At 35.1% G+C, this 26,053-nt stretch overlaps 1 protein-coding gene across 1 annotated transcript in view; it reads left to right on the forward strand.

The window, feature by feature from the left end:
• The window catches only part of RFX6 (regulatory factor X6), a 102,964-nt gene that overhangs the window by 31,251 nt on the left and 45,660 nt on the right, over positions 1–26,053 (forward strand). Inside the window, exons 5-11 of the mRNA XM_044675418.1 lie at positions 1,014–1,041; positions 8,924–9,031; positions 15,826–15,903; positions 15,997–16,110; positions 17,186–17,235; positions 20,165–20,324; positions 22,885–23,029. Of these exons, the coding sequence (XP_044531353.1) occupies positions 1,014–1,041; positions 8,924–9,031; positions 15,826–15,903; positions 15,997–16,110; positions 17,186–17,235; positions 20,165–20,324; positions 22,885–23,029 (683 nt within the window). The remainder of the gene's footprint in view (positions 1–1,013; positions 1,042–8,923; positions 9,032–15,825; positions 15,904–15,996; positions 16,111–17,185; positions 17,236–20,164; positions 20,325–22,884; positions 23,030–26,053) is intronic.

The following is a 26,053-nucleotide window of genomic DNA, read 5'->3' on the forward strand; positions in this document are numbered from 1 at the left end:
TTTCTTTCTTTCTTTCTTCCTCTTCCTTCCTTTTTCTTTCTTTCTTTCTTCCTTCTTTTCTTCCTTCCTTCCTTCCTTCCTTCCTTCCTTCCTTCCTTCCTTCCTTTCGTTCTTTCTTTCGTTCTTTCTTTCGTTCTTTCTCATGTTTTCATACATCATAAAAAGAAGTCAAAAAGCATTTATAAAGCACTTACTATGTGATAGGCCCTATTCAAATGCAATGAATCAAACTATCTCTGCCTTCTGGAAGGCTTTATTTTGTCAAAAGAGACTCCAGGTATACAAAGAAATATATGTTAAGGAAATATAAGATAATATAAGACAAGTGGGTTGTCCAGTGGATAGAATGCTGGACCTGGTCGCCTGGAAGAGCTGAGTTCAAATATGCATAACTATCTGTACCTGGTCAAGTCATTTAACCTCTGTCTGCCTCAGTTTCCTCAACTGTAAAATGATGATAAATAATAGTAGCTGCCTTTATGGTTATAAGTATTTGCAAAGCATTTGGCATAGCACCTGGCATGTAGTAGATGCTTATTACATGCTTGTTCCCCCACCCTCCATTCCTAATTTCATGGAATGCTTTAGCTTTTGGGGAAAGGGCCAGGAAAAGACTCCAGTAAGAGTTGAGGTTTGAACTTTAATATATAATATATTAATATTTGTGAATTACCATTTAATATAGCAAATGATGCAGTTTTTTTATATTTCCAGAAACGAATTAGGCTCATGTGAAAAGTTCCAGTTGAGATTCTTATACTTAAATCCTTAAGCAGTTTCTATAATTTCTTCTCATTTTACCTTTCCCCAAGTATCTCCTTGAGTTCTGAGTAAGTTAAGAAAAAAGCTTGGTTCCTTTGGGGAGATAATCAAAGGATTACTTCTGTATGAGTATGTACATTTTCTCAAGTATGATATGAATCACTCTTTTAATAGGTCCTCTGAATATTTTTTCCTAATGCTAGAACTTTAACATTCTTTTGGAACTAATGGTAAATGTATTGATTTTTAAGGTTTTCTGGAAGCAAGCTGAAGAATGAGGTAAGCATTGTTTCTTTACAAAGTATTTCACATTGTTATTGCAGAACTTACTTGCTGAATAACATATAGTAGAATAATTTAGAACTTCAAAACTCCTTCACATCTTGAACGAGAAACAACCTCAATTTCTACTACACGGGCAAATTTTGTTTTGTTGCATGGCTCAATTATACAGTATCTCGCAGAGACAATCTAATTATCTGTACCTTAGATCAGGAATTCTTAACTTGGGATACACCAAAGGATTTGTGGCTAGATTTCCAGAGATCTCTGAACTTGGATGGGGAAAACTAACTAAATCTTAATTTTGACTATCTCAGAATGAAATTTAGCATTTCCAAAAATTATGAAAAAACAAAACAAAACATGATTCCACAAAGGGGAAGGGGTCCACAGGCTTCACCGGGCTGCCAAAGGGCTCCATGATACACAAAAGGTTAGGAGCCCTGCCTTAGATCAAATAAAGATTTAAAGACACCTCTGTGTACTCCCTCTAAAATAAGGTAAAAGAAAAAGCCTTAAAGCAACATATAATTTGTGTTCATAATATGCCAATTTAAATAAAACCTGAAATCTGGAAGAGCAATTACTGAAAAGCACCAATGCTGCTTATCTCTGGTATGTTGTACCACTTTTCTTTAGTTAGTATTTTTCCTGCGGAGCAACATATCAGCAAACTATCTTTATCTAAACCAGTTAATCTGCCATTAGAGACTGCATGGCTAATTAGGCAGATAATAATGCTCTCATTATCCTGAGGTTAAAGAGCCATTAAAAACAGGTGCTGTAGACCTAAGAGTGGGCGGCAATGTGGTACATGAGCCATTCTAGAACTGAGAATCATGAAACTCCATTAGGACAGTGAAATGATGCAAGTCTGTTATCTCAAAAAAATAAAATCAAATGAAACGAACCCCCAACCCTCTGAAGGGAACCAATTTCTTTTCACTAAGGCTTTTAAAAAATACATTTAATGTGTAATTGCATAATAAAACTCCCTACATTGCCCTTTTTGTTAACTAAATAAACTCTTTGTGTGTTGATAAACAATTCTTAAACTGGAAAAAAATTTACTCAATATGCTGTTTCAGTGGCATGATGTGAATAATTCAAAATTTATATTTTAAATCATTTCTTTAATTTAGTGCTTTATCTTTGAGTGATACTAATGTTGGAAGACAATTCAATATTATCCACTTGTTAGCCCTTCTTTGTATGTCTAATGAAAAATAAAATTGTTCATCAAGTCTACTTGATCTGCATGAAGCAGTATGTCCCTAGTGGGTAGGATGAACAGCTTTGCAGTCAGGAATTCCTGGATTCAAATTCCACCTCTGACATACTAGTGGTGTGACTATGGGCAAGTCATCTAATTTTTTAATTCCCCAGCTAACCTTAAAATTATGAGCTATATGTAAAGGAGGGAGGGAATAAGCATTTATAGAGCACCTACTATGTGCCAGGCACAGTGATAAATAAGCACTTTTTGTAGCCATTATCTCACTTGATCTCATAATATCTCTTCAAATTACGTGTTGTCATTATTTTCATTTTACAGTTGAGGAAACTGAGGTAAACAAATTAAATGATGTACCTAGGGTCACAAAGCTAGTGTCTGAGGCCAGATTTGACCTCTGTTCTTCTTGACTCCAGGCTCAACACTTTGTCCTCTGAGCCACCAGTTGCTTGATGACATGGTTGATTATTGAGGTGCATCTGTGGTCAAGGTTTTCACTGTGGAAGCTTCCTACACTGATGAAACCACAGTTTTGAGTCCTCCAAATATTATTTTCAGCTTTTTGAATCAAAAGACTTTGTCTTATTTAATATTCTTATTTCCTCCCTGTGCTAAGCCCAATGTTTCTACTACGCCTACTAGATAATATAAATTTGTTAAAGTGAACAGAATTTCAAGATTAAATTTGGTTTTCAAAGGGGGAAGTAAGGAAGAAATGGCTATGCCAAATATGTACTCAGTGTGGTAAAGGGATAAACAAATTATATTTATTTAGTTTTTTATTATATACAGAGTGTTTCCACATGTTTTGTCTCATTTAAATAAAAACGTATTATCTCTTTCCATTTGGAGATTGCTCACTTCTTTGTGCTCCTCTCTTGAATAGTGAGAGGTCCCCCACAAGCCAGAGTTCATGGCATCTTTGGGGAATTCTTAAGAATAGGGACTTTGCTTTAAAATGAATAAACAAAGAAATTCCCCAAATGGTCTTTTTAAAAAAAAATATTTTGGCTTGGGACTTAACCGTTGTAGGATCTTAAGGCCAATTTGAAAGGCAACTGTAATGTTATCAAGTTTGCCATTCCTGGAATTCATGCTGAAATTAGTCCTGGATATCAGCAAGCTTCATTAACCCTTTTATGTACTTTGGAAAGGCAAGGATTGAAATGTTTGTTTGATTTTTCCCCTTAGCAGAGTAGGAGAGAAGTATTGCCTACTAAATGAATACCTAAGGGTTAGGTAGAATCTTTTCCTTCACTTCCTCTTGACTTTAGAAAAAAAATAGACAATTCTCATTATTAGCTTCTGTTCCAGGATAGATGTTATAGTGTTTTAGTTAGAAGAGTGGCAAATTGTGTGTGATCAAAATCATTTCTTTAAACTCCTAAAAAGATGTTTTAAAGGTGATTAACTTTATTAGCAACATGATGGCTATCAATCAAAATCTTTCATTTTTATTAGTGGAAATACCAAGCTAAGTTTTCATTTTTGAGATTTTAGTCTTTTGTATTTTGGCTAAGGCAAATTATTTAGATCTAGATCTGTGAAAATGTCTTAAATGAATCTTCTGTGAAGGACTTTCTTTTCTCCTGGTCCTGAGATTTTTATTAGTTTAGAGAATTCTTGATGAGGAAACTTCCCCTGCTATTGTTCTACAATTTTGTTGTCTCAGAGAATGTCGGAGTACTAAAAAATTAAGAGAGTTACTTATAATTACATAACCAGTATGTGTTGCAAGTAGAACTTGAACTCAGGCCTTTCTGACTTCTTGTTTGACTGTGTCTACTACTCTAGGTTGAGTTTTGTGAAGGATTCTATGGAAAAAGCAAAAATAGCTACTGCTACTACTATATTACTATTTCTACTATACTGCTACTACTACTACTACTACTACTACTACTGCTACTACTACTACTACTACTACTACTACTACTACTACTACTACTACTACTACTACTACTACTACTACTGACAAATGAATTAATATAGTTACTTATACACAATGCATCTTTGTGGAAGGAGAGTTTATTGGAGATATTGGGATAATTACCATGATAATAAGAACTTTCCAGAGAGTCTATCCAAGAAGGACAGAATAAAATTATTACCTTATTTCTTAGAAATTTAGAAACTAGAAGGGAAAAAAGCATAGCAATTACCTTGTCATAAGGTTTTTATCTGACATAAGGTATTTGAAACTTTGTAAAACATTGGTCAAACTAAGACATATTCAAATTCATTTTTACTCGACCATTGAAAAATAAGTGACTTCCCACAATGTTAACCTTTTCATAATAAAATACAAGATTAAAAAAATTAGGATAAGCAAAATTTCAAGTGGACAAAATATAGTTGAAATCAAGAAAATGTAGTGGGTAAAATTGGTTTTGTCAGAAATAAAAAAACAAACCTCTCTAGGATCAAAGCAAGAACCGAACCTAAAAAGAACCAATTTTTTGACCAATTCATCATCAGAGCAAGACCGGTTATAAATGATGTATTTTCTATTTCTTGGCTCAGATTTATTTTAAATATTTTAAATAATGCAGTTGTCATTTTGCTCTGGCAAAATACTGTGATTTGATCCTTTTCAGTCAGATTTTCCTTCTGAATTTCCCTTTCTTTAACTTCATCTTTTCATGGCCAGTTTAACAACTCTACATCAAGCCAAATAGTGCATCCCCCTCCTTAGCATGCTTTTCAAATATTTGTAGACTGTTATCACATTCTCCCTTAGTCATCACTTAGTTGAGCTATATAGATTTAACTCCTTTAATCTTCCCTCATAAATCAGTCCCTCCCTCCTTCTAATCATATTTGTTTCTCTTCTCTAGGCTCATTCTGTTTTTCTTTCCTTACAACTTTTGGTAATGAGATGCTTAAGGCTCAGCACAACAGTCCAAATGTCACTTCACTAGGTAAGCAAGGAGGCACCTCTCTAATCAATGACTTGGTACCTCCTTATATAGAAAACAAAAGAACAACAAACAACCTTCTGGTCCTTTTAGAAACCCATATTTCTTGCTTCTCAGCTCTGACTTTCTTTTAGTATTGCACATTCTAGGTTTTTCTTATTATTGGATTGGTAAAATGAATTTTTCTGCCTTACCCAATTCTAGGAATGTCCCAAGTGACCTCTCTGATTTGCCTTCCCTCTCCTCTCTCACATTATATTTTAAGGTTTCTTCTCACTGCTTCTCACTCATCTTTGCTGATTTTGAATAAGCACTCATCACTCTGGACAAAATTATGTCTTACTCACATAAGTATTTAAAATTATAGAACCACTTATTCATTAAAATAAAAAATACCTTATTTTCTAAATGATTCAATCAGTCCTATCTTGGTTAATCATATTATTAAGAAAAAAAAGTTATTGGGGAGGAAAGATGGTTTTCTAAAAATTTAATTTTGTTATGGAAAATTAGTGTGTGCAGTAGAAAGAGTATTAGATGTGCAATGAGAAAAACCTGGGTTTAAATCTCAGTTTTGCCCAGTATTTACTCTATCACCTTAAGAATGTCACTGGATAGACTTCTCTTTGGCTTAAGTTTTCTTTCTGTAAAATAATGAGATTGAACTAAATGACCTTTAAGGTCCCTTCCAGGGTCTAAGATCCTATATGTTCTGTGAATAGTTTCCTTATTAATCGGCAAAATTTAATATTCTGCTCCCCCTTTTCCTCTCCTGTGGCATAATAGATGAAAAGTTGGTCTTGAAACTATGAAGAACTAGGTTCAAATCCTGCTTCTAATGTGTTACTGGGTAAATCAGCTCATCTCTCTGTTCTCTGGGCAATCATCTAAACAGTGGTTCCCAAACTTTTTTGGCCTACCTCCCCCTTTCCAGAAAAAAATATTACTTAGCCCCATGGAAATTAATTTTTTTTTGAATTTTAATAGCAATTAGTAGGAAAGATAAATGCACCTGTGGCCATCACCGCTTCCCTGGATCGCTGCAGCACCTACCAGGGGGTGGTAGCGCCCACTTTGGGAATCACTGGTCTAAGATGATCAGTTGCAGAGAAGGCACCATCCTGCATTGGTGAAAGTAGTTTCCTCATCTAGTAGTTCCTTATGCAAGTGAAATCATATATCTAGTCATTATTCCCATCCTTTTTCCCGTTCAGCTGCAAGTTCTCTGTTTCCAGATACTCTATTGGCCAAACACTTCTATTACCTGACATTTCCATTCCTTGTCAGTTCACTGATAACTGATGTTCATATTGGTGATCATCAGTTAATGCAAGTTCTGAAAGTACCTTCTGAATCAGAAAAAAGGATTAAATTACATTAATGGTTGTCTTGGTATTAAATGTATTTTATTGTATTCTAATTCTTTCCAAATTTACCATCATTCTCAAATTACTGTTGTCACTATAAGGTGACTATGGCAACCCAAATAATAATACTGATAACGAGAATATTTCATTCCTCTCAACTATTCCTGATAACAGAATGTGTAAGATAGGTAAAAAAAGTGTTTTTCTCTTGTAAATGAAACAATTACATTTTCTTTTCATGAAAAAATTAAATGATAAGGCAAGTATCCTGTAAAATACAAATAAGAAACATTGGTCTTATCTTTATAAGTATTTTCAAGCTAGGAGACATTTATTATAGAGCCCAAATTCTCCCTACCTGATCTTCATTCCTTGCCTTATCTTGTCTTTAGGGAACAGACGGTGTTGACAAAGCAAGGTAGAAATGTGACCTATTGATGCACAATAATAAATCTTTTGTCTGGGGACATGAAAGGTCATAAATATGGCAGAAAGAAATCTTGAAACAAGTGTGCAAAGATGGGGTGAAAGAGTAAATGAAATTGTTTTCTTTAGAAGGTACTAATGTCTGTAGGCTGAGTTTTTGTTGTTAATGTAGTTGTTTCAATCATGTCTGACACTTTGAGTCCTCATATGGGGTTTCCTTGGCAAAGATACTGGAGCAAGTTTGCCATTTACTTCTCCAGATCATTTTATAGATGAGGAAACCGAGGCAAACAGAATTAAGTGACTTGCCCAGGATCACACAGCTAAGAAGTGTCTGAGGCTGAATTTGAACTCAGAAAGATGAATCTTCTTGACTTCAAGACTCTTTGCCACCTTGCTACCAATAGACCATGTGGTACAATGTAAAGAAAGCTGGGTTTAGTTAATGTCAGAAGACCTGGGTTTGAGTTCTGACTACCCTTTATTGTCTGAATGATGCCAAACAAGTCTTTTGTTACCTCTCAACCTCAGTTTCTTAATATGTAAAAGGGTAAGGGTTGGGCTATATGACTTTTAATGTCTCTTCCATCTTAAAATCTGTGATCTTATGATTGTTTTTGCCAAAAATAGTTTCTTTATGAAATCGTTATGACTAGGACTGTGGCTGACATAGCATGGCATGTCTGGTGAGTTCATTTTGGTGGGGTTGTTTTCTTGATCAAATGTGAATGTGGTACAGAGAGATGATCTAGTCAGGGTTTGTGTCTTAAGGGAATCTAGGTTCAGAGACTCTGGATTCCTATATAATTTCCCTCTATTTAGGAATCTGGTGTCACTTAAATTTGGAAAAATCATTTAGTAAATGAGAAAATTCAGGCTAGGAGAAATAAAGTCACATTGATAGTGACTCTGGAACAGAGCCTGGGTTTTCCCCAATATGATTTCCTTATGATTCTTTATGTTTATAGTCTTTGCACTCCCATATAGTTTTTCATGAGTTATGAACTAGATGTCAATTGCACTGATTGTACCAAAAATAATATGACATGTATTACTTATATACCTAAATGTGTAGGTATGTACCTAGATATCTGTCTACATCTATCAATTGGAAAGAAATTTTATTAAGTAAAAAAAATTCTATAAGACACTAGGCTAGGAGTCAGGAAATCTGAATCTAGTGCTATCACTAACTAATCATGAAACCTTGGACAAGTCCCCTAACACCTTTGGGCTGCATGGGAGACAGAAACGGAGAGAAATGATGCCTAAAGTCCTTTCTAGAGACAATATTCTTTAGAGATGGACAGTGTGGTGTAGTGGATAAAGACCCAGGCTTGAAACTAGAAAGCCTTGGTTTCAGGTCCTGCCTCTGGCACATACTGGGCTGTGTGACTCTGGGTTTAATCTCTTGGTAATTAAGGAGAGGCAACTCTCAAAGCTGACAAATTGCAGAGAAGGTGCCAACTTGCATTAGGAGAAGCATTTTTCTTACTTGGGATTTCCCAATACCAGTAAAATGATCATTTCAATTACTTTCCTTCCAGTAAATGAAGTTATGGTGAAGCTTCTGTAAAATTTAACTTGACTACATATTTTTTCTTTATCTTTCTTTTTTCTGTTTTCATTGAATTTTGTTATTCTGAATGTATATAGATATAATTACAAAGAAATAGAAACAACAGGTTTATCGGCATATCAATTCGATGCCCTAGATAAAATAAACATCTAATCTTCTGCCATCACAATGTTTGGAAACAAAGAACAAAAAATTTATTAGTTTCTATTTTATTTCAATGTAAACGCTGAACCAATTGTTTGATAAATGATATATTTTTTTTTCTGGTTTCATTATTCAATGGACATTTATTGAGCACTTACTCTCTGGGAGGGATGCAAAGGCATACTATCAATGTATTTTTTTTTCTGAATTATAGGGTGGTTTCACTCGAAAATATTCACTCAGCTCAAAAACTGGGACACTTCTTCCAGAGTTCCCCAATGCACAACACCTTGTGTACCAAGGATGCATTTCTAAAGACAAGGTATTGATCTGAAATACTAATTTATCTTCTGAACATTACTTCCCCTAATCTACTCTCCCATCCCTTTCTTTTATCCCCTTCTCCTCCTGCTTCCCTGTGCAGTAGGATAGAGTTCTCTACCCATCTGAGTGTTTATTTTATTCCCTCTTTGAGTCAATTTCTATAAGAGTGAGGTTTGAGCCCCCACCCCCATCTTCCTCTCTAGAAATATTTCTTTATTGAGTCACACTGATATATATACTCCCTGACTTGGTCCTCAGAGTATATCATAGCATTTGCCAAAAACCATCAGAAATTTGTGTACTCAAACATAACTGACTGATTTATGGAAGGGGCAAGCTATTTCTAATATTGATTAACAGTTTTTAGATTAATTATTTACCTTCTCACTCTTGTTACCTAATCAGGGGTGGCAGCAAAGTATATATTAAATGTTTAAAAATTAGTTTCCATTTAGGTAAACTTGACAAGTTTAAAGATCTGTGAAATAAAGGGGTTGGATCTGATGTTGCTGATGGTAATTTCCACCTTTAAAATTCCTTATTAGTCTTATACTTGAGATATAACTAGATATCTAACTATGTATTAAAATGAAGAGAACTACATGTCTATAATAGGCTCCAATATTTGATTTCCCTATACTTATAAAGTGAACTTTAAGGTCAACTGCTCACTCTGGGCCCCCTGAAGTCATTTGTCTAGCCAGGCTTTTTATTTAACTAGTAGCCCAAGGTGCTCCCCCATTGATCGTCCTCTAAATCTATATAATTCCTGCATTGTGTCAGTGGACTGCCCATTTTGGCTTCTTTTATTTCATTTTTCTCTTTAACTAAAGTGAATGATTGGGATAAAAATAGCTACTATATCCTACATTATGAGGACCAGTGAGATAATATTTGTAAAATACTTAGCAAAACTTTTAGTGCCATATAAATGCTAGTTATGATTATACATTGGCATTTAAGAAAATTCCTGAATAATTACTGCTGAAATGTATTAAAACTCTTTTGGATGATTTGGTTGTGGGATTGTGCTCAGGTGAATGTGGTTAGTAGAATTCCAGATAACTTTAGGAAGTGTTCCAGACCATAGAATTATGTAGAACTAAGCAGGATTGAAAGAGAGAGAGAATAAAGATAGGCACTGAGAATATAAAGGAAAAATCAGAGTCACTGCTCCCAAGGACCTGGCATTTCATTAGAAATTATGTTAGTATAGGATGTAGGATAGCATCAGATCTTTGATTTCATTTATATAGAGATCTCTTTGATGAGGAATGGTTTCTATTAAGTTAGGTTAACCCCTTTTTGTAACCTTTGGTGTTAGAGAGTTTTCTAAAGCAATGTTAAATTGTTAAAAAAGTTAAATGATTTATCCAGTGTCACAGAGCCAGTTTAGATCAGAGGTAAGGTTTGAACTCAGTTCTTCCTGGCTAGATGGGGCTGGCTTTCTATCTGCTATGCCATGTTGTATAGAAGTATACATAGTGGGTAGCTGGGTAGCTCAGTGGATTGAGAGCCAGGCCTAGAGACGGGAGGTCCTGGGTTCAAATCCAGGCTCAGACACTTCCCAGGTATGTGACCCTGGACAAGTCACTTGACCCCCATTGCCCACCCTTACCACTCTTTCACCAAGGAGCCAATACACAGAAGTTAAAGGTTTTTTTTTTTTTTTTAAAAGAAGTATACATAGAAAAGAAATACAAATAGAGAAGTATCAGTTAATTGAGAGGTGTAAAAATGGGACCAGTTAGCAATGGTGTCTCAGCAGGATCCAAGCCCCAGGCTGCAAACCTCTAGCAAAGGGGAGGGGAGTGAGTGATTGGAATTCTTTCTCCTCCCTCTTCTTTGACAGTTGCAGCTTCTGGTAACTGTTATTAACAGAATCCCTTTCTGTCCAGAAATGGAGGCTATCCGACTTAGCTATCACAGGGCTAAATTGGCTGGCAAAAAGGGAATCCCACAGAAACTGGCAACTTCCACTGTTGGAGGCTTATTCTCTAAGCCCAAGATAGGTAAAGTGCTCAGGATGTCTTTAAGCAACTTTCCTGATCACTGGATCATAACTACTCTCAGAATCTGGTCAGGATGGAGATTTGGCTTAGGTAATATATGAATTAGGCTTATATAGCCTGAAAATACAACACCTCACACCCATACTCTTAACAAGAGAAGAAATTTATTAATTCAGGGAAACAGAGAAGGAGGGAAAAGTTCTAGCATTGAGGCTGAGGTAAAATCTATCTAAACCACCAGTGGAAATGTGCGTCGTCCATGGGTGGGGGAAGAGCGGGGGGTGAAGGGGAAAGTAGGGGCATAAAGTTTGTAAGCAGGTTAAAAATGAATATTAATAAATGTTAAAAAAATTTATCTAAATCATCAAGGTGCTATCAGAATAGCCATTCCCCCCCCCCAGGGGAAAGCCTCTGAATCTAACAATTTCTCCCTAACTCCCTCAGAATCTAAACTTTCTCCTAAAATCTAATATTAATGAGTCCAAAGTGGTAGAGATGGTCTTGATTATAGATCTGTAATTGTTGAGGAATTGGCTGAGACACTGTTTACAAAGTTTTGTCACAGTGCTCACAGCCTTTGGGAAACAGTCTGGTTAGAGTCAGTAAGGAGTATTCAGCAAAGAAACACCCTGCACATTGGGTTAAGGATAAGCTAAGCTACTGAGAAGGAAGTAATTCCTACCCCTTTCCAGCCACCCAGCTCTCTCTGTTCCCCAAAGAGTGAGATTGCCAAGCTGGGTGTCTTGCACATTCTTAACTGCCCCAACTGCCCCCTCTCCTGGAGTTCTGGGGGGGTTCTGTGGAGTTCTGTGAGGCAGTTCACCCCACTTAAGATCATGCATGTTACAGAGGGTAGGTATGAACAGCTGGGAGAATCAGGAAAGACTCTGCTGAAGGTGGTGCCTGAATAAATCTTGAAGGAATTGAGGGATTTTGTGATGTAGAAGTGAGGAGGGGGAGAAAATCCTAGGAATGGGGGACTGTTACTGAAAAGGAATAGAGATAGGAAATAGAGGCTGATGTGTTAAGAACAGAGAGAAAGTACCAAAGAGAAATAATATATATCAGTCCTGGAAAATAGGTCAGAGCTAGGATCTAAAGGACTTGAAAAGTCAAAGGAATTTACGTTTAATCCTAAAAGCAATAAGGAGTCACTGGAGTTTGTTGAGTAGGTGAATAACATGGAATTACACTTTAGTAATCACTTTGGGATATGGATTGGAATAGGGAAAGACTTGAGACAGGAAGACCAATACAGAAAGAATAACAGTCATTCAGGTGAGACATCATGAAGGCTTGAACTAAAGTGATGGCTATCTGAGGAAGGAGAAGACAGATGGGAGAGATCTTGTGGGAGTATAAATGACAAGAAACATGGATGGATAGATAGATACTCATAAAATCATTATTTATTTCAGCTGGACATGTTATCTATTTTGTTGTTTAGTCATTTTCAATTGGGGCCAATTCTTTGTGACCCCAATGGGATTTTCTTGGCAAAGATTTTGGAGTGGTTTGCCATTTCCTTCCCAGCTCATTTTGCAAATGAGAAATTGAGGCAAATAGGGTTAAGTGACTTGCCCAGAGTCACACAGCTAGCAAATACCTGAGGCCAGATTTCAATTTAGAAAAATGAGTCTTCCTGACTCGTCTCTATCTACTGTACTGCTTAACTGCCATGTACTTTATAGTTTGAAATTTTAATTCTTAATGTACTCTTTACTTTGTAAAGTACTGGTGTCCTTTACTTTGAAATTTATTAAGAATTTAAAATAATTTATATAATTATATAATAATAAGAAATAAAATAGAATAAAAAATTCACAAAACCAAATAATCTCAAAATTATAAATGATCTTGAAGACTACCTTGAAAGAAGTTAAATTTATAAGTCTGTGAATTGCAGATCCTACATTCTTCTCACTTTTTTGAAAATAGGGACAATATTTGTCCTTCTCAAGTGGTACGGTAACTCTTCGAGTCTTCATAGTCTTTCAAAGATAACCAAAAGGGCCTTTGGAGTTCATTCAGACCTAGTGATAAACATCATAGATCAATGGATCATAGATTTAGAATTGGAATGCACCCTAGACATCATCTAGTATAACCACCTCATTTTATAAAATAAGGTAAAGGAACTGAGGCCAAGAGAGATGAAGTGACTTGTCCAAGATAATGCGGAAAGAACTGAGATTTGCATTTTATTCTGACCCCTAATCCAGTGTTTTTTCTATACAGTGCTGCTCCTCCTAGTATCTCACTATCTGTGTTAAGTATCAACTTTCTACTAGTTATTTTTTTTTTGTTCTATTCTTTCTAGTTCAATGCTTATTCTTCATGGTAAAAAGTAAGCAGAAGCAAAATGAGATTTTTTTTTTCTCTTTACCAGATGCTATCATTTCCCCAAATATCCCATGTAGCTTGTCCTGTGCCTTCTTTGACTCTCCATTACCTCAAATTTAGGTTAAAAAACTCTTTTATTCAGATTGCTAGAAATTTCTCACACATACAGCGTCTCATAAATTGTTCTCTCCCTTCAATTCCGATTTCTCCTAACATTGATCTTCATATCCAACTTGTTCACATAATGTTTTCTTCATAATTCTATAAACTGTCAGAGAATACCTTTTTTACTTAAATGCTACTTTATTTTTGGCATGAAAGGGACTTTTCAAACTTGGTTTTTGTGTAATACTAGTAAAATTAGCAGCGTGGTAGTATCTAGACAAACTGCAGCAATCACAGCCAGAAGAACTAGGGTGGAAAAACCTGTTCTTTGAGATTAGCATCTAAGACAAATATACTTATTTGCCATATTGGGTTTTCCCTTGTAGTTGACTTATATCTCTATATGGAAGTGATGGCAAGTCATATTTATGTATACACATATGTGGAAATACGTATTATGCTTCTGAATTAATATTTACACATTCATGACAGAGCCCAAGTGATATAGTAGATAAAGTAGTGGCCTTGGAGTCAGAAAGGCTAGAGTTGAAGTCTTCCTTCTGATAGATACTAGGTGTGTGGGCAAATCACTTAACATTTTAGTGCCCCAGGCTATAAACTCTCTTTAGGTTATATTATGGGATAAATTGCTGACCTGCATGGTGGAGGGAATTTTCATACCAGTAATTTCCTAAACGACAAAATCGCAGTTTCAGGCCACATACATAAATATAGGTAGAGAGGGACAAAAGGAAGAAAAGAAATATACAAATATTTTATTTTGTCCTTATGGCAACTCTGTGAAGTAAATATTATTGAAAAGCAACATCATGCACTAGCAATATATTTTCATGCCTTCATTTCATCTCTCCATTCCTTAAGAGTCCTTTCCCTTGTGAACTCAAAAACAGATTGGGAGAGTTTGCTGCTAGTATCATTAAATTCATAGAAATACTGAAACTTCCATTTGTAAGTGGACAGAGCAGAACTGAGCCTGTACTATCACAAACAACCTTCTTCCTGTCTCTAGTAGCCAGCTGGGGACCCTGACACATTTTGGAGAATGTGCTTCTATCTCTAGCTGCCTTGTTTGAATAAAAATTGGATGCACTGGGGCTGAATTTGAGGACTTCAGTAACTCCCCCATCCCCACATCCCTTTTTTAGAGTCAGGTCTAGGACCCTTTACCTAGATGGTGGCTCTAGGGTGTGAAAGGGACTAACCAGAGAAGCTGCTGACTGCTTTTGATCTTCAACACAACTTAACCAAGGCAGCCACCCCTCCTAACGTTACTCATTTACATACTGCTCTCATTAACATTAATTAAAAATAAAAGTTTGACCTGGGCTCATGTCTAATGGTTTAAAAATGATACTGTCTATTTTTAATCAAACCAAGCAAAATTATGGTAATCATGAAATTGGTAGTCATCAAATAAAGTATAAAATCAGAAAAATGAGTTCTTGATAGTGAACTCAAGGCCAAAAAATAAATCCAAAAAAATAACCCTTTTTCAAAAAGAAAAAAAACAACCCAACCAAAAAAAGAACAACCCAACCAAAATCTGATAATTTGAATGTGAAGGAAGTAAGCTAAATGCTGGATTTGGAGTCAATCTGCCCTTAAATTCTTGCCCTTCAGCTCATTAGCTTTGAGTCTTTGAGTAAGTCACTTTAATTTCCTTGAGCTTCAGTTTCCTCATTTGTAAAATGAGGGGGATAGTCCAGATCACTTCTAAGGTTTTTTCAAGTTTTATAACTTTTATAATTTTTAAGCACCATCCTATATGTCACAAACTACAACAAATATTAATTAATGCCCAGCAAAGTTTACCAGCACTATTTTACAGATGAGAAAACTGAGGTTCTCTGGGATTAAGAATAGATTAAACATCTCATTATTTGCTACCAACTTCATCCTGTATGCAGAGTTTTATTACCAGGTTGACTGCAGGGTGAATGCATGTTTTAGACACAATCATTCTTGAAAACCATCTAATAAGTTATAGAGGGATGGTGAAATGTGTTGGTAGAGGGAGTACCCACACTAGTGAAGTCACAGATGGTTGAAGTAAGAAGCCGACATTTATGGCATCAAACTACTAAATACTGATTTAGAAGTGGAGAGGAATGCTTTCAGTGTGTATGCTTGGAATTTTCCTTTGATTTACCTTGGGTAAAAAAAGTCTTGCGAAATTTCATCATCTTACTGCTATTTGATTTTTTTTTTTTTGCCATCTGCCCAATTTAATAAGACGGAATTATTTGATTTCCTTTGCTTTTAAAAAGGTGTTTAAAGTATTCTTTGTTGAAACTTTCATTTCTTTGAATAGGTAGATACTCTCATTATGATGTACAAAACTCACTGCCAGTGTGTTCTGGATAATGCAATTAATGGAAACTTTGAAGAGGTAAGTATGATCACCAGCATTCTCTTGATTATATTATATGTGTTCATGTGGAGTGAAGATATTAATTATATATAATCTTTCTCTCACCAACAGATCCAGCATTTCTTACTACATTTTTGGCAAGGAATGCCTGATCACCTTCTCCCACTGCTTGAAAATCCTGTTATCATAGACATTTTCTGTGTTTGTGACTCAATTCTTTATAAGGTGAGCCTCATCACATCTCGATTCTTTCTACATGCAACATACACTTTAAAAAATACCCAATTCCCTTTTGAGCTATCTTATGTGAAAATGTTTTCAATACATTTTATACTCACACATAAAAATAGCAAAAAATCCCTCAGACTGAATTGCCACCAACTGATTTTTAATTGCATTGCAAAACAAATGGTTTATTTTATTTCATTAAGAAATCCTTTCATTCCATCTTAGCATCAGTACTGTATATTAGTTCCAAGGAAGAAGAGTGATAAGGGGTAGGCAATGGGGGGCTAAGTGACTTGCTCAGGGTCACAGGGCTGGGAAGCATCTGAGGCCAGATTTGAACCTAGGACCTCCCATCTCTAGGCCTAGCTCTCTATTCACTGAGATGCCTAGCTGCATTCTCATTTTTAAAAAACTACTGTCTATACTATCACCTAGCATTAACAGTTGAAGAGATGCAACTTCTGTTTTTAGTAGTATCATTACCATTTAGATATTTCACTGGGTCCATTTATGATATTAACAAAAAAGAATTAGGTGCTATTAGGAAAACTAATTTTGAAAATCTTATTTTTTATTGGTTCCAAATGCACCCATGAACACAAGAAAAGACTGGGTAGAATTGACAAGGCTCTTGATTTTAATGAAATGCCTCCCAACATGCTGTCCCAGCTGAAATCAAAGGCTCTAAGTCTCTTCAAAAGATCCATTCATCAGGAATTCTTAGAGAAAGTCTCTGTCCTTTCCTGGTCTACTCAGTTTCTTCAATGCTACCATCACTTAAGGACTTTTGTTATTTTGGCATATAATCAGCCTTCATGGTATTATTTTTCTCCTTCCTTCTCTTCCCTCCTTCCATGACCACCACCCTGATATATATGAGATTTCCCTTCCTCTTTGGTCTACTCTGCCTCGTCTCCTCTATATAATCTCATATACCCACCTACCTACGTCCCCATACAGGCACACATCTTAGAAATTAAAATAATACAAATACATGAACTGCTTAATTATTAAGTGACTTTTTGTGAAGTATTGCTGCTAAAGGTTTAAACTTTCTTTTCCTGTGTTTAAGGTCCTAACAGATGTCCTCATTCCTGCAACAATGCAAGAAATGCCTGAAAGGTAGGTAAGTCAGGCGCAGTATGTTAAACATGTCAGTACAGAGTTTCACCAAGGAGAGGTGCTTTGGTATCGTGAGGAGAGGTCATAGTGAAGCTGCTCTTGGGTTCAGGAAGACCTCATCCTGTCTCTCACACATGCTAGCTGTGTGACCCTGGGAAAGGTTTCACTGAACCCAAGAAACTCTCGAAAACTAAAAGTTGCAGGGAAGGTGCCTATCTACCATGGTTGAAGAGGTTTCCTACTGGGAAATCCCTATACCGATGAAATTACAGATTCAGAACTTCTCCCCTCCTCCTCTCCCTGCCAATTAATTTGTTTAACTTTCATTTCTTTTTAAAAGTTAATTAATTTGATTTTTTGTTACATTAAAATTCCCAGGTATTTGCCACTCACCCTTTCTTCCCTATTCTAGAGAAAGCATCATTTAACAAAATGATACATGTATATATAAAATTGTATCTTGCTACATTTCTTTTATATCGATTCTTCCTCTAGAGGTAGACATATACAAGTCTATTCTTCAAATAACATTTCTGTTGCTGCATCAATTAATCAAAAATTTAAAGACTCACATCAGAAGGGAAGATATCTATTCTATAAAAAATTAGTAAATGCCCACGTGTTGCATAGGTGATACTAAAAGAATAAATAAGACTCTACCTTGCTTATAAACAATGACCTCTGCCCTCAGCAAACTTACAACCTAGTAGAGGATGTAAAATATGTTCAGGTTAGTAAAAACAGATTAAATGGGATAAGTATATATAAGTGTCATGAAATCAGATGAGACAGAAATAATTTGTAGTTGAGAGAATCAGGGAAAGCGTCAGTACTTTGAAGGTTTGGTAGAATTTCATAACGAAAGGCTGGTTTGGGGTGGGGTAGAGGAAAAGTAATTCTAGGCATGAGTCAAGATAGGAATAGGAGGTAAAATAGAAGAGGAGATATTTGAGGAATGACAAGTTTGGATGGAATATTAAATAATAGGTGGTGACTTAGTTGCCATATATTTTGATTTCTTTCCCCATTTTATTGGTTATTTTTATGTTGTCTGCCCAAAGTCCTTGTATTTGAATACTATAGAAAGAGAGGCGAGGGGACATTATGTTTTTGGGATAAGTGGGTAGCCTCAGGCAAAATCTATCTTAAGATATAGGGAAATATTCTTCTATAGAAGTTGGTTTGTTAAAAATAAATATGAGACCATTCTAACAGTAAGAATACTAAAGAAACTTTATTTAGTCCATCAAGAAATGCAGCACTGTATATTTGTTTGGAAACAATGACTGCAGACTCAACAGCAAATTCTGTAATGAAGAAAGTAATACTACAGTGATATTGTCTTGTGAGAATAAAGGGTTGTAAAGATTTGATGTCAACATTACTTGTAAAACTTTTTTTTTTTTTTTTTTTTGCAACTGGAAGAAATAGAACTTTCAAAAAACCTTTGCTTTGGAATAATAACTAGTTAAAATGTGCCTTAGTCATGTTAAGCATTTAGGAAATATACAATAAATATATGATCATGTTCTTTGAGAGAGAACCTGGTGTTCTGAAAAAAAGTACTAGATTTGGAGTCATTCGACCTGAGTTCAAAACCTGACTCTTTACTTTCTATTGTGTAACATTGGTAGATTTTCTGAATTCTCTGGGCCACAGTTTCCTCTTCTCTGAAAAAAGACTAGTTTCTAAAGGGTTCTTACAACCTCAAATTTCACATCTTAAAATTATCTTTAAATGGATTATTTTTTCTTGTACTCTTCTTTTACTATTCTTGGTTGGGAGAATGTTCCTTTCTTTCCATTATTGCCTCTCTATATAAGTGACATTAAATGAGATCATTATGATTATCTTAAACATATTCTTTGGGCTCTGCAACATTAGGTCCAGGTTTCTTCAATATGGTGGCTTTGTTTACATTTAGTCAATCATTCCATCAAATGAATGTTTATTAATTATAATAGATTGCAAATATAGAGAGATTTAATAGATTGCAGTTAGGAAACAGATTACTGATTACCTTTTACCTTAACTCTAAGGGTGGTTATAAAGATAAAAATGTTAAACTTTTCAAAGTGCCATATAAATGCCAGCTACGTGAACTTCCGAAATAAAGCACTCTGTAAATCCTTGTGTATACTCTCTCTTGACCTCAAGTTTGACATCACCTGGTGGGTACCTTAATTTAGATATTCCATTTGAATCTCAAATTCCCTATGTTCAAGACAGAATTCATTATCTTCCCTCCCTATCCTCAAATGGTCTCTCCTTTATACAACCTTTTCCCCATTGAGAGCACCACCACTACCATCCTGAGCACCACCATCATTCATACTGAGTTGTAAGTAATCTCGATCACCCTCAGATTACTCAGTGCCTTTCTCTTTCTTCCAAAGAAGAATTTGAGGTCATTGAGGGCAAAAACTGTTTTTTTTTGTCTTTAAATCCTTAGCACCTATATGCATGTAGTAATTACAATAATCATGGGAGATAATGCATGGTGAAGGCAATATTTTTCCTGTTGATGAGAAAACTAAAGTCCACAGATGATTTTTCCTATTTTATAACTAGTAAATAATGGTGCTATTCAGACATATCTTCTAACTCTGTCTTATTTTTGCATCCTGTTAAAATGCTTGTGATTAACAAGCAGATATCAATTATAATAATATTAGTATCTTAGTCAATTTTATTTCCTTTGAAGACAGCAATGAGAAGTCCACATGTGTGTTATCAGGAAGTTATCCTTAAGAATTAGTTAGCTTTTAAGGCATAGTCTCTATTTCATGGAATCATAGAAATTTAAATGTGGAATGGGACTTCGAAACAATCAAGTCTAAGCTCATTGAATATCCTTTGCTTTCTAAGTTTTTTATTATTTCCCCTCCCCCCAGAAGTTCTGGTATCTAACATATGAGTTTCTTTGCAGTTTATTAGCAGATATTAGAAATTTTGCTAAAAACTGGGAACAGTGGGTTGTTTCATCCTTGGAAAACCTTCCAGAAGCCTTAACAGATAAGAAACTACCCATCGTACGGAGATTTGTATCTTCCTTAAAACGACAAACATCCTTCTTACATCTTGCTCAGGTAAGCCTGGAGGCTATAAAATATATCTAAAATTCCTTGGCTATTGCTATATTAAATAGAAAAAACCAATTAGTTAATGGTGTAATCAAGGGGATGAAATGAAATCCTTTTTTAGACACAAGTTCAACTAGCCAAAATGATGTTGCTGGATTTATTGTTGTGAAAACCACGTAGCCACCATTTAGCAAGTCCCCATCCACAAAAATCTTCCAGTTCTCTTTTAAGTGGATCATTCCCTGTAAGGGAGGAAAATAATTCAGTAGTTTCATTCTAAATAAGAAAACTGGCACATGTACATCCTTTAGAAGTATATTTTTTCCATGATAGTCTTCTGAGAAATGCTCATTGTCCTAATCTCCGGAAGAACCATATTTGTAAAGAGAGGTGAGTTTTCTAGTTCTTTTTTTTATTGTGTAAATGAGAGACTTTCTTCTCTAAAGCTAGAAACCTATGAAATCTTTCATGATGCTAGGCAGTGTGATGGTGAAGTGGATAAAACTCTGGGCCTTGGAATCAGAAACACTGTATTCAAATCTGAGTTCAGATACTTACTAGCTGTATGACCTTGGGCAAATCACTTAACCTCTCTGCCTTAGTTTCCTCATTTGTAAAATGGGATTATAATAGCAACTACTTCCTAGAATTGTTACAAGGATCAAAAGAACCACAGTGCTTAATAAATGCCTGTTTCTTTTCTTCCTTGTGAATCAGTGAGAGAGTTTTTTTCTGTGGAGAAAAAACAAAACAAAATGAAGCATCATTTATTTGCCCTACAGGACTGGATTTTAGATATAGGGCTAGAAAGAAACTCAAAGGCCACTTAATGGGATTGTTAGTAGATTTTTAGGGAGTCAATACATTTGGAGGCGTTTTCAGTCATTTAAGTCATAACTAGCTCTTTGTTGACCACATTTGGGGTTTTCTTGACAGAGATACTGAAGTGGTTTGCCATTTCCATCTCCAGTTCATTTTACGGATAAGGAAATCAAGGCAAACAGGATTAAGTGACTTGCTCAGGGTCACATAGCTGGAAAGTGTCTGAAGCCATATTTGAACCCAGGAGCTTCTGTCTCTAAGCCTGGCTCTCAATCCACTGAACCACCTGGCTGCCTCCTACTTTACTCGTTTTCACTGGCCATCCCCAAGGCTTGGAATTTTCTGCCTTTTGGTTTCTCTGGTTTAAGTCCCAGTTAAATTCCTACCTTCTATGAGAAGCCTTTCCTGATATCTTTAATGCTAATCCCTCCCCTCTGTACATTTTCTCCAGTTTCTCCTGTATATATCTTGTTTGTATACAACTGTTTTCACGTCGTCTCTTCCATTACCCTGAATCGTTGAGAGCAGAGATTGTCTTTTGCCTCTCTTTGTATCTTCAGTGATAAACCCAGTGCCTGAGTTGTAGTAGGCTCTTAATAAATACTTATTGACTGAATGTTTACCTAATCTTTTGTTTCCTTGGTAAGCCTACATGTTATATTTCAAATATTAAAATATTAAAGTAATTTTATTTTAAAAAATAAATTAAAAAATAAAATGTTAAAATATTCTGAGAAAGGATCCATAAACTTTCCTGTACCAGGAAAAGGAATGATTCATAAAACTGGTAGATGGGCAAACTGAGACCAACAGAGGTTAAATGCATGAGATCGCTCAGTTAGTACATACCAAAGGCAGGATTTGAAACTAGATTTTCTACTGTAGTGTCAGTGCCATTTCCTCTGCCTTTGGAGTCAAAGGACCTGAGTTCTAATTTAACCTTTGATACATATTACTATGTGACTTTAGAAAACTAGCATCCTGTAGGGACTTCAGGATCCTCATCAGCTAGCTGAAAGCAAACATAGTGTTGAACTTGGGGATGCAATAGAACACAATAGAGTTCTGGGCTTAGATTCAGGAAGACATGAGTTCAAATACTGCCTCAGATACTTACTAAATAACTATGTGACCCTGAGTAAGTCTTAACTTTAGTTTGTTCAACTGGAAAATGGAGATAATAATAGCACTTGTCTCACAGGGTTATTGTAAGAATCAAATGAGATAATATGTATAATTATCTGCATTCCTTAAGACTTTAGACAGGGTTTCTCTAAAGCAAAAAAACCCAGTATAAATGTTATTATGATGAGAAGTATAAATTATTATCATTATAATAATAAAAATTAATTATTATCAGTAATATTATCATCGATAAAAAATCTGTAAAATGAAGGGGTTAGACTAGATTGGGAGTTCTTGCCTTTTTTGGTGTCCTGGATCCTTTTGTCAGTCTGTTGAAGCCCATGGACTCTTCAGAATAGTGTTTTTAAATACCTACAGCAAAATACCTAGACTTTCAAAAGCAACCAAAGGTTAGCCAATCAATCAGTCAATAAGCATTTATTAATCATTCTAAAATCCCTTGTAGCCCTAGTTCTGCGAGTTTGATATTTTAGTTTTAAAATTAAATGAAGAAGATATATATTGAGGACATTTTCTTTTCTAGTAGTCACAAAGGTTTTTGTTTCTGAGACAACTGAAATGATGAACCTCTCCATATCTTTTCTTGTGACCTGTGCAGATTGCCAGACCAGCCCTTTTTGACCAGCATGTTGTGAACTCTATGGTGTCTGACATTGAAAAGGTTGATCTGAATAGCATTGGCTCTCAGGCATTTCTCACTGTTTCTGGCAGCACCGATCCTGAATCTGAAGTCTACACTGAATGTAAGTCTGCTTTCTTTGCTATGTTATTTAAGTTAAAACAAACTAAGAACATTTTAATCAATTTTGTACTGACAATACATCATAGACTGGGTAAATTCCACATGATAAAGCAACTATGCATCTTGCAAGTTATTGCTGCTTTCTTCTTCTATTCCTAAAAGTGCAAAAAGTTTATATTCTTTTAGGTAATAAACATATGTATAAAAATAATATAGTTTGTATATTTATTTATATATTCTTTCAGATAATAAAGATACATCATATAATAAATATATAAAAGTTTACATACTTATTTATGTATTTTTTATTTTAGATAATAAAGATAAATAGGAGTAGATAATGGACTGAGGTCTGAGTATAGCCTAACCCAGAGTAAAGTTGGTGGATAGCTCAATCCAGAGTGATGTCTGAGGGTAGTCCAAGCCCAGTTTGATTCTGTTTCCTAATATGAAGTTATATTAAAATAACAAATATAAGAAAACCAAATTCCAGTTTTAATTACCCTATGATTGTGAGATTAAAGCATATATATAAATATATCTTACATAAATAAATCTTATGTAAATGTATAAAATGAAGTATATATATATCTATGTACATATATCTACCTAGATATCTATCTATCTATCTATCTATCTATCTATCTATCTATGTATATATGAACGTGATTTGAGTTTTCCCCCTATTGTATTGATTTGGGACTTTAATAAAGATAAAGGAGTTGGTAGTTATAGAAAGAAAAAACTAAGTAACTTAATTTTTATCTTAGACTGAGCAAACAATTGAGGTTGAATTGAGTTCATTAGCTCTCAGTAATAATTCTCTTCTTTTTGGCAAAGTTAATTCAGAATTCAGAAGGCCTATTGGATTTATTCATTTAAGGATGAGAGATTTTCTCCCCCTCCATGCTCATATACCCTAGATCAGTGATTCCCAAAGTGGGTGCCACCGCCCCCTGGTGGGTGCTGCAGTGATCCAGGGAGGCAGTGATGGCCACAGATGCATTTATCTTTCCTATTAATTGCTATTAAAATTAAAAAAAAATTAATTTCCAGGAGGCTAAGTAATATTTTTTCTGGAAAGGGGGTGGTAGGCCAAAAAAGTTTGGGAACCACTGCCCTAGATATTTGAATCCTAACGTCAAGAATTCAGAATATATGTGTTAAAAAAAGTCTCTGCTATGACAATTTGAGAAAACAGTGGATATTCCTTCTTCTTCCACCAATTTTTGAATTTTCCTATTTTTCTATATTTAGCTATTGTTCTACCTCACAATGTTCTATGTAATTTAATGCAATTGTTTCCATTTTTATGCCTTTACCTTCTGTCTTAGAATTGATACTATGTATCAGTTCCAAGGCAGAAAAGAGGTAAGGGCTAGGAAATTGGGGTTAGAAGACTTTCTCAGGGTCTCACAACTAGCCAATGTTTGAGGTCAGATATGAACCTAGCAACTCCTGTCTCCAGGCCTGGCTCTCTACCCCCTAAGAGCCCTGATTTCTGCTAATTAATTTGAGTATTTCAATATTTTAACAAAATTTTGTAAAACTTTATTTTGAGTATTAATCTTAGCATACTTATGAGAACATGATAATTTCTGGGTCAGTTTTATTTGTACGATGCAGAAAATTCAGAGACAATATTTTATCTATTCATTTTGGATTTTTCTAGGGATTCATCTGTAACTTTAGTTTGAGTCATCAGGCTCCTCAACGTTCAGAAGTTTACTTTTATATATAATACGTAATATTACTTCTTATGTATTAGCGATTAGGGGGTAGGAATCATTCTGAAAGCAAGATATACTTTTAGGAGAAGATTATTGTCAGAAATTAGCCAGATGCAGTTTACGCTTGCTGACGCAAACCTCCCAATTAAAACTTGTATTTAACAAAATAAAGCACTTAAGAAATTATCATTGATTTGAAGAGAGGGAGAAGGTCAGGTTTGTTTTCTCATCAATAATATATTATGAGAACCTTTGAGTATATCAAATCACAATGTGGATATTGAATTCATAGAATAATAAGGAAATTAACAGTAACTGCAGAGGTGCATTTATTAAATCAATTAACAATAATTTCTTGAAAGATTGTCTATATACTAGGACGCTGCCACTCCCACAAACCCACCACTTAAAGGATAGTATAATGTTGTGATTTGCAATGAGAATTAGAGCAAACAAATTGCTTAGTCACATAAGAGTTTCCATAGCCACAACCTTTTGTCACTATTAGAAACAAATACATTCAATGGACAACAAAACAGGGGACCCATTAGAGTGGAATTTCTCCATCAGGCCATTGAACATGCTTTTCAGGTGGTTATGGGCACATTTTATGAGCTAATGACACAAAACAGAAATGAAATATTTTTCATTGAATCACAATTAGGACATTGATTTTATTCACATTTTAATTTAATTCACATTTACATAGCACTTTAATATGTACAAAGTCTTCTTCTCACTGTGATCCTATGAGGTAAGTCTTAAAAGTGCCATTATTCCCATTTTATAGATGAGGAAACTGGAGCCCAGAAAGGAATGCTAAATCCAATTCTTTTTACTCAAAGCTCAGTCCACTTACTACTATACAATTGCCATTTAATCATAACACAGTAGCTAGAACAAGCCAACTATGTGAACTCTGTAATATTTTTTTCCTTTTAGTATTGCATTATGCTAATAATTATTTCTCCCCATGTACTGAAAGCCCAGTGGGGGCATTAACTTTAAAGATATATTTTGACTAAAACCTCAGTAAATCTGAATTACATTAGTACTCCTGAACTCTAATCTTTCTTTTATTTTTTATTTTTTTTTATTTTTTATTTTTTTTAAACCCTTAACTTCTGTGCACTGGCTCCTTGGTGGAAGAGTGGTAAGGGTGGGCAATGGGGGTCAAGTGCCTTGCCCAGGGTCATACAGCTGGGAAGTGTCTGAGGTCAGATTTGAACCTAGGACCTCCTGTCTCTAGGGCTGACTCAATCCACTGAGCTACCAAGCTGCCCCTCTAATCTTCT

This window comes from Gracilinanus agilis, chromosome 4, assembly GCF_016433145.1.
Source record: "Gracilinanus agilis isolate LMUSP501 chromosome 4, AgileGrace, whole genome shotgun sequence".
NCBI lineage: Eukaryota > Metazoa > Chordata > Mammalia > Didelphimorphia > Didelphidae > Gracilinanus > Gracilinanus agilis.